At 49.9% G+C, this 13,598-nt stretch overlaps 1 protein-coding gene across 2 annotated transcripts in view; it reads left to right on the plus strand.

Moving 5' to 3' along the window:
- The window catches only part of B4GALNT3 (beta-1,4-N-acetyl-galactosaminyltransferase 3), a 60,340-nt gene that overhangs the window by 42,133 nt on the left and 4,609 nt on the right, over window positions 1-13,598 (plus strand). Inside the window, exons 5-19 of one of the 2 annotated variants that reach the window (XM_066990225.1) lie at window positions 281-371; window positions 1,226-1,326; window positions 1,684-1,751; window positions 2,306-2,384; window positions 2,839-2,905; window positions 4,660-4,803; window positions 5,218-5,327; window positions 6,235-6,335; window positions 7,636-7,712; window positions 8,182-9,181; window positions 10,762-11,060; window positions 11,295-11,448; window positions 12,165-12,237; window positions 12,705-12,858; window positions 13,369-13,495. In XM_066990225.1, the coding sequence (XP_066846326.1) occupies window positions 281-371; window positions 1,226-1,326; window positions 1,684-1,751; window positions 2,306-2,384; window positions 2,839-2,905; window positions 4,660-4,803; window positions 5,218-5,327; window positions 6,235-6,335; window positions 7,636-7,712; window positions 8,182-9,181; window positions 10,762-11,060; window positions 11,295-11,448; window positions 12,165-12,237; window positions 12,705-12,858; window positions 13,369-13,495 (2,645 nt within the window). The other variant, XM_066990226.1, reaches the window with a different exon arrangement.

Consider the following 13,598-nt stretch of genomic DNA (forward strand, 5'->3'; position numbering starts at 1 on the left):
CAGTGCTCTCCCTCCAAGTGGCTGATGAATGCCAGGTCCCATTGCCAGCATCTCTCTGGCATCCCCCATGCAGCTCTTCCCTCTCCTGAGCAGCACCAGTTCCACTCTCATCTCACCTGCTCTTTCCCATTGCATCCATCACACACCATCCCCCTTCCTCCTTCCAAAAGAAACCTCATACTTCCCTCCGCCCACCTACTGCACGTTTTTTGTCCCCCACCATTTCCCTCCCCTCTTGTTCCTATCACATCTAATTATTTTTTTTTGCCTTCCATTTCAGACACGAACTACACTGAAGAAACTGGCAGTGTCCCCAAAATGGACCAACTACGGTCTTCGGATATTTGGCTACCTGCATCCTTTCACTGATGGTGAGGGCCCTGAGGTTGCTGTGCTGCTGCTCGTGTCCCTTCTTGGTGCTGCGCAGGGGTGCCCTCACCCACTGAGTGTGAGGCCCCTCACGTAGGCAGCCCAGCTGGCTGTGGCCCTGGCGTGGATGAAGCACGTCTGCCTCCATTGCAGGGTGGAAAGGAATAGCACATAAGAAAACAGATTGGAAGTGATAGATAAAAAACAATGCTGTTGTGAATGCACAGCCCCATGACGTGTACGTAGGCGCGAGTGGCCTGTAAGCTTTTCTTCCCTCCCTCACATGCACAGGACTGTACGTGACATTGTTCATGTTCCTACTGCTCCCCGGGTGCATGAGTACTGTCTGACACCATCTGACATCTGTGTCACCCAGCTACGTGATTCTGCCCAGAGCAGCATGCTAACACTTGCCCCTTTCTCCTCGTCCTCTGGCCCTCGACTGCCATCCCTGTAGCCTGGCCAGAACAGCCAGACACAAACATCTCTGTCTCCCTTCATGGCTCCACATGCACGTTCCTCCATTCAGACGTGGCTTTTCACACAAAACATTTGCTCTGGGAACAAAAACAAGGGTGACCTTGCATAGACTTCTTAGCTTTCCAGGTTAGGTGTCAGGTGAAGCCAATGCAGGAGGGACAGGGAACCAGCTGCACCTTAAGTGATGTTTGGTTTTTAATCACAGCAGAGCTAGAGAATTCAGAAAGGTCAAAAGAGGAGAGGTTAATGTCCAAAGGCTAAGTCTGGTATCACCAGAAAAAAAAAAGGGTAAAGAGAGCATTTTAGAGGAGCATATTCCATTCTGTGTACAAGCCCTTACCCCAGAGCCCTACTTACTCCCTCCTTCTCTTGACAGGGGAGTTTCAGTTTGCCATTGCTGCGGATGACAACGCTGAGTTCTGGTTGAGTCCAGATGAAAAGACCTCTGGTCTCCAGCTGCTGGCCAGCGTAGGCAAGGTACAGTGCACACTGCATGGCTTCTTCCATAAAGGCTTGAATGTTTCTGTGGGGATGGATGCCTTCCTGTCTTAAATGCTACCTTGAACTAGACAAATTTCTTTTCCTGCCCTGCTACAGGAACCACTGCCACAGTTGCCAGACAAATACGACACGACGTAACCTAAGCCAGTTACATGTTGGCACTGCAGCTGGCAGCCCCAGGTTCATGATTACAGACCTTAAATCTATTCACAGGTTGTGGATCTCACAGACTATTTACCAGGAGGAGCAGCTCAATTTTCCCTATTTATTGCTCCATCACAGTAACCAGGGAAGAAATTCCTCTTAATTACAGCGTTTTCTGTCTCTTCACAGACAGGGAAGGAGTGGACAGCACCAGGGGAGTTTGGAAAATTTCGGAGCCAGCAGTCAAAGGTGGTGAGGTGAGTGAGCAGAGTCCCTCACTCCCAGCCACCTTTGCACATGGCCAGGAAATCACAAGGAAAGGGGAAAACAACACAGACTTGTTCTGAAGAATTTAGCAATGTGGAGAAAGGAAATGCTCTGGGATATCACCAAAGCTGAAGTGACACTTCCATACCTGTGCCAGTTGCTTTGCTGATTCACTGCAGAAAGGCAACATGGAACTTTTTTTCCCTGGAGGTAGCAGCCATCAGCAAATTCAGACTTCTTTTTATGAACTGTACCCTAAGCTTCCTGCCTTGGAACTGGCCAGGTTTCCCAGAAGCCAAAACCCAGCAGATGAGACTGAAAGGGAGTTATTCAGAGTTACCTGAGAAGGGTCTGAAGTGCTCCAGGTGCACAAGGGAAGTTACCTATCTAGCTGTCGGCATGTGGATTTTCTTGGCAGCCCTATCCCTGCTCACCCTGAGAATTAGATTGTTTCGTGGGCGCGGTTGCTCTCCGCTCATTGTCTGCTGACAAGCTAAGAAATGTTCTTTAATGCTGTTGGTGACAGACATGTTGTTCTTCACAGGTTGTCAGCTGCAGGCAGGTACTACTTTGAGGTGCTGCACAAGCAGGATGACAAAGGAACAGACCATGTGGAAGTAGCAGTGAGTCTATGAAAACGGCCATGCTGTGTGCAAATGGCAATGGTGTATTCGTCCCCTCAGAGCTTGGGAATAAAGTTTGTAATGATTTCCTTCCTTCTCAGGCCCCAGCTCCTCTTTGTGGGAGATGTATTTAATCCCTTCCAGAGTCCTTACCTACTTCTATGTGGGATAATCGTGGCTGTGTCAGGACCATTTTCTCTGTTTGTTTGGGATGGTTTTGCTCTCTCTCTGGCCTCTATTGCAACTCTTTGTCCTTTCCTGCTTTGAACGAGTCCTGGGGGATCTCAGCTCATTGCCAGTCTTTTGCTGTTGGGTAGGTTTTCATAGTAAGAAGGAGAAAGCTGTGAGCCCATCTGGTGGAAAAACAAAACAAAACAAAACTTGTGCTTATTTCTTTTGTCTAGGCTTGGCTAAATGTATAAACACCTTGTTTCAATGTGTTTCTCTGTTCCAGTGGAGACTGAATGACCCAGATGTGAAGTTCAAAGTCATTGACTCCCAATACCTCTCCCTTTTTGCTAGTAAGTATCTTCACCACAGGTCTCCCTGAGCACCTCCCCATTCTTCCAAAACTTATCATCAGTGTTTCACCGTGAATCACAGTCTAGCCAGCCAAATACCATGTATATAGATCACTACAAGAAAGAAGTGGAGACAAGTCAGGAGAGAGACCTCTGGACATGAGCATGTGACTCGTTATTAAATACAGGAGAATTGGAAGAAGGATTGGAACATTATTTTAGAGAAATCTAGAGTCAGGAAGGAAGGAAAGAGAAGAGAGTCTGCAAGGTTGAAGGAAACTGAGATGTGAGAGAGAATATCACAGGGTGGAGGTTGCCTGCCTGTTGTGCAGAGAGCTAGGAGAACATGGAGCCCACAACATCGGAGCGATGGGGTTGCTCTGGCAGCTAGGTGGACATGGCTAGGGTGAGGGGGCTGCCGGTGCACTCTCAGCAGATTTCACCGAGGATGTGGGACACAATGGGATACGTCTAGTGGTATCAGACGTTGCAGCTTTTTTCTGTGCCCCCTTCAAGTCTTTTCAAGTTTCTGCTGGATTGCAGCAAGAACATCAGCCCAGTCCCTCCTGTTTTAAAAACCTTTTTTAGCACATCAAGTGATGCCTTTATCAGTTAAGGAGCTCCTTAGTCCTGCCTTCCCTTATCTAGCTTTGTCAGCATCACTTTCCCCTGCCAACATTCCCCCTTTCCATATCTACCACTGTTGCCTTCCAACATTTCTGTGGTGGTGTTTTTTTTCCTATGCTAACACTTTTGCCTATGGGAGACTCCCTGATGTAATCCAGACATCTGTTTGCAGTGTCTTAGATTACAGCCTGCTGCTGCATTTTTGTAACCTACCATTTGGCAAGGACTAGGTCTTCAGTCATGTCTTCTGTCCCCTTTCTTTTTTCTTCTGTTCTTTTCTGCTTATTAATTCCCTGTAGAAGAGGTGGCTCACAGCCCACAAGATCCTTTCATGGCTGGCACAGTGCTCCAGTCTCAGTCTTATCTTTATCTGGTACCTGCTGCCCATACAGTGTCTCCCTCTTCCACCCCAGACTTTGGCTGTATCACACATTATCTGGGGTTCCTGTGTTGTTCTCTACCCAAAAGTTGCTGACAGTAACCCCACTGCCCTTGGCAGCATGTTGTCTTTCCTTCTAAGATATTTATTCAGTTCTGCTCATTTCAGAGACAGATCAGAGGAGATATGTAATCCTTTGGCAGCAGCACTCAAGAAAAAACATAACCAATGCCCAGTCCTGAGCTTAAGCTTCCCATTGCTCCTGGCTTACTGTGGGCATCCATTCCCCTACTGGAGCACCAGCCTCCTCGGCCACTGAAGGCCTTACCCCAGGGTCTAGCTCCTTTTCCAGCAGAGGAGAAGCTTCCCTTTCTCAGGTTTCTCCTCCCATTCAACTTCTTTGTCTCCTTTTAAATGGAATTCAATGCCAGTAATTCAGATGTGTCCAGCAATTCCTGCCAGCCAGGGATGCCTGCAGCACACCGCTGCTGGCATGTCCTCTCACTTTACTTTGTTTGTTTGCTGTCAGTGGATAGCTGTGTTCCCACCCCACAGCTTCTGCACTTCCAGCTTTCCCAGTCAAAGCCTTTCCCTCCCACAAGGAGCGATGAAGCTCCCTATCAGCGCCATTTGGGCATTGCTGTGGTGCAATACCACTGGGAAAGGGCTGACGCTGGGGAAGGGCGCTGCTGGAGACAGGGGATGAGTTAGCCCTTCCTCCCCCTTCCGTTCTCTCTCTGGTTTCTAGACGAGACGCTGTTAAAGATGGATGAGGTCGGGCACATCCCGCAGACGCTGGCCAGCCACACGAGCCGGCCTGCCGACAGCGCGGGCGGCAAGGCACACCCCGCTGACATGTTGAAGCCTGACCCCCGGGACACTCTTTACAAAGGTAAGGCTTGCAGAGGGGTTGAGGAGGGAGCTGCAGCCTGCCCCAGCACGTGCAGGAGAACAGCTGACAAAGGCTGTCCTCCTACGCCGTGGCTGTCAAAGGCCACCCCTTTTTCTCCCCAGTGCAGAAGAGAGGGGGAGCGTGCAACATCCTCCATTGTAGGAGACAATGCACAGAGTAAACCCATCTCCTCTTTTTTTTAAGAGTCCAGCTCACACAATGTCGACAAGCATATTTTAGTGTAAGTGCTGTAGAGCAGTGTGAATAGATGAATTGTACTAGCTGGTTCGCTTTATGTATCTGATAGCATTTCACATGGGTAAATAGAAAGCAGGCCCAGAAATATCTAGGCTCATGCATCAGTTGTAGCAGGGCTCCTCCAGCAACGCTTGCCAACCTGTTTCTTCTTCTCAGTGCCTCTGCTCAGCAAGTCTCGCCTGCGCCGAGCCCTGCCAGACTGCCCGTACAAGCCCAGCTACCTGGTGAATGGGTTTCCTCTGCAGCGCTACCAGGGCCTCCAGTTTGTAAGTTTCATTCTGTGAGCTGGTATTTGCCCAAGGGGGATGCAAAAAGGAAGGAGAGAGACCCTATTAACCATGGGCCACCCATCCGAAGCTCCTGGGCAGATTTGACCATCTGCTGTTCAGGTCTGCAGCATCCCAGTATGTGCCAGAGGGCAATGGCAAGAGAAGGGAGGTGGGTGCTATGTGCTGCTCACTGGTCTCACAGGGGTACAAGTGTGTGTGTCCTACAGAGCCCTTCAGACCTCAAGCCAAAGCACTGAGCTTGCCTTCACATGGAGGCTCATAATGGCTGAGGATTTTAGACTCTTTGGGGTGAACTGTGGTGTGCATGGACCAAGTGCCCTGACAGGTTTCAAACTGGAAAAGAGCTGGGGCTCAGATCTGTGGGGCATGCATTAATCCCCTTCATAGCAGAGCAGACTCTGATGGAGCTCTGGTGGAGCCAGCTGGGCTGGGGACAGGTCACCAGTGTGGTTCATCCTTCCTGGATGCCAGCTGAAGCCTATGCTCCCTGTGGGACTTGATCCATGGCTTCCTCAGCCTTGCCTGGAGGTGTCCCCACACACTTTCTGGGCTCCTGTGTTCCCTTGCATCTCCTCAGTAGGACTGTCCTGGCTAGTTCTTGCTGTGTTACAGGACTTCAACACACAGATGCAGAGATGAACATGCAGATGCTGAGAGATAAAACGGCACACCCATGCACACATCCCAGCACTCTTCCTGCTGTTTTCCTTTTCCATCGCTTCTTCTCACAGCCTGCTACTGGGTGCCTTTGAAAGGCAAACAGTGAGCAGTGCCTGCTCCCTCTCAAAAGGGCTGGGCACCTTGCAACCTTGTCTGGGTCATCTTATGAATGATATCTGGCACTGACGGGGGTTTTGCTTTATCTTTCTTCCCTTCTTCCCAGGTTCATTTATCCTTTGTTTACCCAAATGATTACAGCCGCCTGAGCCATATGGAGAAAGACAACAAATGCTTCTATCAGGAAAACCCGTATTACTTGGAAAGGTAGGATGCTGCAAATGGGAGGCAGCATTTCCTAGCAGGGAGGGAGGAGACAGTTTGAAGGCTAGAATTAAGGTGGAATTTCATATTCAGCTCTTTAGAACTCAACTTGAAGATCACTGAAATCCTGCAAAACATTAAAGCACTTATAGTTTCTTTGGATGGCCAGTGCTTCCTTTAAGTAAAATTATGTTTAGGTCTCAAAGGGAAACGGCTGCTATTTTTCTTGCTCTATTAACCAGGAAGCTGGGGCAGAGCATATTTGTTCCAATACATCAGGGAATGTATTTGCCAGCAAACTTTGCATGCCAGCAGCTGGAGCCTCCTGATGGCTGTCACTGTTTGTGTTGAAGCCAAACCATGCTCTGGAGGGATAAAAGCATGGAGCTCATCCTCACCAAGGCGCAGCTCCAGTGATGGCTCTGTGAGGGAACCACCGCTTGCATGTTCCCCAGCCACAGGGAAATACCTTGTGTGAGGATTTCCCTGCTTTCAGGAGGAATTGTCTGCAGAATAGAGTTGCTTTTCCAGCGAGACAGCTGGTGGAGGCCTCCTTGTGCTCAGGATCATCTTCCTTCCCACAGGTCTATTTTGCGGGCTGGGAAGATAGATTGTATTGTAGGTTTGGGAGGAAACTGGCGTTTATTGTGGAGAATGGAGAAGGTGGCTGCTGTGGGCTGGAAGGTGCCACCCAAATTTTTTGCTTTGACAAACCGTTTGTATTATAACAGCATTTGGGAAGCGTGGGCCCATTTTGCTTAGCATCAAACACGTAAGGAAACAATCGAAGGAACAAAAGAAGAAACAAAACTCCTCCCAAAAGCTTAAAGCACAGGCACATGGTGGGACAGCACAAAGACAGTGGTATGAGAAAAGAGAGAGGGAGATCATTGCGGTTACCTGCCTGAGCCACTTTTGCAGCACAATGACTTAGGCTTGTGAGTACTACATTGTAAGTGAGCTTTAAGGAGCAGTTTAAGGGAGGCTAAAGCAGTGTTTCAGTGTACTTATGTTGGAATTTCCTCCTGTGCACATGGAGCAGCACTCGAGAAAACGTCTTAAAAACTGCAATGATGATCAAGGAAGGCTGATTTCTTTGACAATACAGAGTAAGATCTGATTGCCACAAGATCTGAAAGATGTGATGATAATAGCCTATGACTTGCTGCAAAAGGAGAGTCTAGAGATGATGGGTAGATGTGATCAGAGTAATTGGCCATCTCCTCTGTAGCAGTGGCTAGAATTTATTTGGAGAGGGCAAAGTAACTTTGATCAGACTGGTGTTTTGTCCTTTCCTTTGCAGATTTGGATTCTACAAGTACATGAAAATGGACCGGCTAGAGAAGAGCCTGGATTCTGGAGAAAAAACAGAGCAGCCAGGTAGGGGCCGGCCCTAGCGTCAAAACCAGGAGGATCCTTTTATCTGTCGCTCCGTGTGTGTGATCCTCCAGCCCCAGCTGAAGGAAGCTGTTGATTTTCCATGCCAAGCAAGTCACACCCCTTCCCTGGTAGAGCGCTGTGGGTGGGAGGAGATTTTTGCTGTCACATTCACTTTTCTTAAGGGCAGACTGGGAGGTCAGCAAGCAGTGGGCTCTAGAGGACAACGTGGTGACTAGCTCTCAGGCCTGCAGCGTAGCTGAGGAACAATTCCAGCAAAAATGTGGGCAAAAACGAGAGAGCCAAACGTGCAGTGTGGCAGCCTGTGCTCACACCTTCCCTGAAAAGCTGTGGCCAGACCTTTAGCTGAAGGCTAAGCCAGACGTCTCCCCAGCCTTCGACAACACCGCTGGGTGTGGGGTTGGGAAGCAGAAGGAGGATGCCAGAGGTGTAACTGCGATTACTCCTGCAGGCTTCCAGGAGGGGAACCTGGACGACCTGCAGTACGGGGAGCAGGACGCGGAGAGCACTGGCCCCCCAGCACCCCCTGGCACGTGGCAAGCAGAGCCGACAGGCACCACTCCCAGCAGCGTGGTGGGCAGCGACCATGTCTACGAGGACTATTCCCTCCGGGAGCGTCGGCGGCTCCTCTCAGTGGGTGACACAGGGGCGGAACCTCAGAGGAGAGGGATGAAGAGGTCTGGTGTCAAGACAGCACCACTGGCCCCTGCCAACCAAAGCCTCAGCCGGGCTAGCCCAGAGAGGAACCCAGCGATGAAGAGATCCCACTTAAAAGCTGGCATCAAAGACAACTCCAAGAGCCCTCCACAGCATGCCAGGGTTGTCCAGGGCAGAGCACCTGCTAAAAAGCTTAACCCACCTTCTAGGAGCAGGTCGCAAAGGGAGCAGCCTCTCAGCAACACCAAGGACTCAGGGGTCAGGATTCCCAAAGGGCTGAGACCTCGAGGAGACCTCAGCGCTGCAGAGGACAGGCTGCAGCCTGCAGGCACCATGCAAGCTGGGAGAGGAGGCCCAGGCAAAGCTGGCAGGCACCCTGTGGCCACTGCTGGCCCCAGCAAGGAACCGGCACGGCTGGCACAATGGCTGAACCAAGTGGAGGCCTACGTGGCTGAGCAGAAGATGGCCGGTGGCAAGGACATGGGTGAGAGAGAGGCACAGGTGGCATCTCTGCCAAAGGGCAAGTCAGGGCCTGTGGAGAGGGCAGCAGAAGAGGAAGATGTGGATGGGGAGCCAGAGGAGGAGGATGAGGAGGGTTTCAATTACGTACCAGTGTTTGACCAGGCGGTGAACTGGGAGCAGACCTTCAGCACAAGCAACCTGGACTTCCATGTGCTGCGCACCGACTGGATTGACCTGAAGTGCAACACGTCAGGAAACCTGCTGCTCAAAGAGAGGGAGGCCCTGGAAGTCACACGTGTCTTCCTCAAGAAGCTCAACCAAAGGAATAAAGGGTAAGGCACAGTGTGAAAGCCAAGGGACAGTGTCCTGGAGCTTGTGTACCACACTGCGCAGGGAATACCTGTGATGTGAGCAGCTAGAATGAATTGGAAGATAAACTAGATTTGGAAAATAAAACTTCAGGCAAGGATTCTATGTAAAAAAACTGGGCTTTAAACACCTCTTTGAGCTGAAAAATCAGAATTATTGGACACCAGATCATATCTGGGGGCTGAATATCACCCTCCAAAAGCTGGTGGCCGTACATGTGAAAGATTTCAGTCCAGCTGGCATCACTGACCCTTTGCTGGCTTCCTCCTTGCACAGTGTAAGCACTGAGAGCGCATAGGAGCATTTTACCAACTGAAGGTTAAGAAACCCTGCTGATATGAAATAGGACTGGGGCGCCTTGTGAATGTGGTTTAATGCCCGTCACCCCTCAGTTTGAGAATCCAGCACCATTTAGGGCACAGAAACAGAAGGGAGCAGTCAGATATTGTGGATCAGTACACTGACCTCAGAAACAAACCAAGTATCTTACCCTTTATCTGAACATATGTACCTCCATCTTAGAAGTAGTTAGATTTCTAGATCCTAGCACTGATTTGGGAAGATGTCCCAGCTTCTCACTGCTCTGATGACTCACTAGAGATCAGCTTTCTCTGGTATTCTGTATTTACATTGCCCTGATAAGGTTCTTCTTGCTGAGACTTATCATTTTGATTGCCTTTCTAGCAGACATACGTATCTCCTATGAGCCTCTATAAGCGTCCAGCTTTCCTCAGCCCTTCTGATGAGCTGGCCTCTATTTCCACGATCTTCTTATCTATCCTTTTCCATGCTTGTTTCAGTTTGGGTTAGTTTGCCTGGCCATAAATGGCCAATATTCTGGATTTTTTATAGAATGCAGTTATTAGTTCTTAATCCGTGCTGGAAGTAGCCCTCATGCTACCTCTTATGTTTTTGTATGTTTATTTCAGAGCCAGGTTAGTCACAGTCATGGTGTAAATGACGGGTACTCTCAAGGTTTTCTTAGCATTTTTAACTGATGAGCATCCATTTTACAGCAGAAATTCTTGTTATTATCTAAAAGGACATGATTTGGCATTTCATTCCATTTTGGCCAGTCTAGACCTACAGCTCATCCCAGTCTTTACTGTAGGATTGCTCAGTCTTAGTCCTTGTTATTGGCTGATAAGCTGTCATCAGCCAATTTCACCAACCCAGCCATACTTCCTGTGCCAAGATCTTTGAAAGAGGTGTTGAATACACTCTCTATTTACCAGCCCTACAATCATTCAGACACGTTTGTTATTTTCTGTGTCACCTTTTATTTCATTTCCTTTGCCAACTATTTTCTCTTGGCTGGGATCCTGGGTCTAATCCCACATGCTTGTGGATTTAGGAAACAGGTGCTAAGCCTTCCCATGGGACTTCTGAAGTGGTGCAGTGAAGGGGGGGAAGCTGGGGACAAAAAGGGTTGTGCTAACCCAGGAGGAAAGAGCCTGGCAGAGCCAAATGAGCCGAGCAGGGCGGAGATGGGAGAGGGGCTGGTGTACAGGGGACATGCTCACCCTGGCCGTGTCTCCTGCAGGCAGTTCCAGCTGAAGCGGATTGTGAATGTGGAGAAACGCCAGGACCGCATGCGGGGAAGCCGCTACCTGCTGGAGCTGGAGCTGCTGGAGCAGGGAGAGCGTCTTGTCCGCTTCTCCGAGTACATCTTTGCACGGGGCTGGCAGGGCATCGGCGGTGACGAGCAGGAAGAGAGGAACATGAGGAACCTGGCGTGGGGTCGCCGGCGGCACCTGATGGCTGTGGTGAAAGAGCCAGAGCTGTGCTGGCCCCAGGGCTTTTCCTGGAACCACCGTGCCGTGGTTCACTTCGTGGTGCCAGGTAAGGGGAACCTACCCTCATGGGACTTAAAAGTCTCGGAGAAAATCCCTGTCACACCTTGGGAAAGAGCCCATACCAGTTTCTGGGCTCTTTGGTCCAAGTTTTCAGCCTGGACCTATTTCAGCATCCCTGCAATGTTAACAGGGCTTGAGGCAAGAAGCCTTGCTTGTTGAAAGCCATGCCATCTTTGAAATCAGTTTTCCTTCGATTCTTCCCTTCTTGCAATACAACCAGTGAAAAACCAGGCACGTTGGGTGCTGCAGTTCATCTCTGACATGGAAGAGCTGTTCCGAGTCACTAAGGATCCTTACTTCAACGTCATCATCACGGATTACAGCAGCGATGACATGGATGTAGAGAAGGCTCTGAAAAGGTCTAGCTTGCACAGGTGAGGGTGCTGGCTGGTCACATAAAACTACTCACAAATATATTCCTGCAAATGCAGCACATCTGCAAATCTCTGTGCATTGACCATCCACAGCCTCCTGCAGCTGGAAACTGGAAGATGATATCCTTGCATGTGTACATGCTATATTGTTGTTATAATGTGCTTACATGTATGCTGCTATAATAGTGTTACAAAACTCTAAGGCAATACCTGTTGCAGTCATCCACCCAGGTACATCTCTTTTCTCCAGGGTTTTGTTCAAGTGTGCAAGAGAGGACAGAGAGCAAGTTGTACAGTGATGGGGGAGAGGGAAGCCAGAGAAGACAAGAAAGCTGTAAGAAATGAGCGTGGAGACTTCCAGGGACTCCTCTTGCTGGAATAGCTCTATGGTTTATTGTATTCTGACCTGAGACAGCCTTGGTTGGCCCTTTCCAGTGCCAGGGGGTCCCAGAGGTACAATAGAAATAGAGCTGGCAGGACTTTTGCTAAGAACTGCCCTATCCTTGCTGGATACGTGAGAAAGACCCTCAGGGCACACTGGGAGCTGGGGTAGTGCTGAGCTTGCATGCTTGCACAAAGGCTGTCCTCCTCCTGAGGGTGCACAGGGGTGAGGGACAGCTCCTCAGCATGACACCCATGGCGTAGTGCTGCTAGGGGTGCTTTCTGTGCTTATGAACCTGCAGACACTGAACTTCTCTTTCCTGTCTGACCCCCAGCTATCGGTACTTGAAGCTGACGGGGAATTTCGAACGTTCTGCTGGGCTGCAGGCAGGGATAGACCTCGTGACGGTAAGCCTGGGGAGCTGTCGGGTGGATAGGAGGGTTTCTGGTACGTGTCCGGCACTGCCTCTTGCCTTTCATACTGAACATGCTGGTTTTTAGGGAATAGCCCAACAGAACAGATCAAACATAGTGTGTTTCCTGTCTCTCTGGAGTAAGGACCTCGCCCCTTCGTCTGAGCAGACCAGTCCCTGGGGCCCATGAGGTACTTGGCCCACCTGCTCAGACCACGAGACAGGAGGGAAATCATCAGTAGCAGCTTCATGATACTGGCTTTGCCAGATCATAGTTGTAAAATCTCATAACTACTGTTGAACAGCCAGCCAGTGGCAGTTCTGCCAGCCCCTAGGATTTCAGTTTCTGATCTAGCAATGAGTGCTTCTTCAGCTGACTCCCATATCTCTGTCTTCCTGTCCCTCAAGAAAGCCTCACTTAAAGTCACCCTATTATTTCCTAACTGATGTGGTTGGTTCCAGGATCCGCACAGCATCATTTTCCTTTGCGACCTCCACATCCACTTCCCAGCCAGCATCATCGATTCGGTCCGGAAGCACTGCGTGGAAGGCAAGATGGCCTTCGCACCCATGGTCATGAGGCTGCACTGCGGCACGTCCCCGCAGTGGCCTGATGGTAAGAGGGAGCAGAGCCCCTTGTGCTCAGACCTCGGGGAATGGGGAAAGGAGGAGGGTGCCTGCAACCTCTAGACTTGGTCCTCTGTTGCTATCACGGTCTGGAGCTTAAGGTACTACCAGTGCCACCAGGTGAGAGTGCATCAGACAGAGGATGGTGTTTAATTATGTTGGGTACTTGGCATTTGAGACCAGAGTCCTTTATATGATATTTTTCCTTGTCATCTCTTAGAGCTCTCAGTGGATTTGAGTACCTCAAAGCCCCTCTTTTACTCCTTTCCATCAATTTCTGTCTTAGGGGGAGCAGCCTGCCCTCTTGAGGACAGCTGCTAGCCCAGGGGTGAGGGAAAGCAACCCAAGTCAGGGGGAGGAAAGTGACATAGATCATCTGGGCATAGGATTTCCCTTAGACAGGGGTGGTCATCCTGAGCCCCCACAAAAGCAAATTACTCTTGAGTCATTGATGGTTCAAAGCACCAACATGCCTGTGCCTCTTTTGTGCTGTCCTCAGGCTACTGGGAGGTGAATGGGTTCGGTCTTCTAGGCATATACAAGTCTGACCTGGACAAGATCGGAGGGATGAACACAAAAGAGTTTCGGGACCGCTGGGGAGGAGAAGACTGGGAACTCCTGGACAGGTAAGTATCCATTGTCATCAGTCTTGTGCTCAGGAGGGGAGACATGTTAGATTACAGAAGAACAATGACCAGGGAGTGGGGATCTGAGGAGATGGAGGTGGTG

This window comes from Anser cygnoides, chromosome 1 (genome assembly GCF_040182565.1).
Source record: "Anser cygnoides isolate HZ-2024a breed goose chromosome 1, Taihu_goose_T2T_genome, whole genome shotgun sequence".
Taxonomy (NCBI): domain Eukaryota; kingdom Metazoa; phylum Chordata; class Aves; order Anseriformes; family Anatidae; genus Anser; species Anser cygnoides.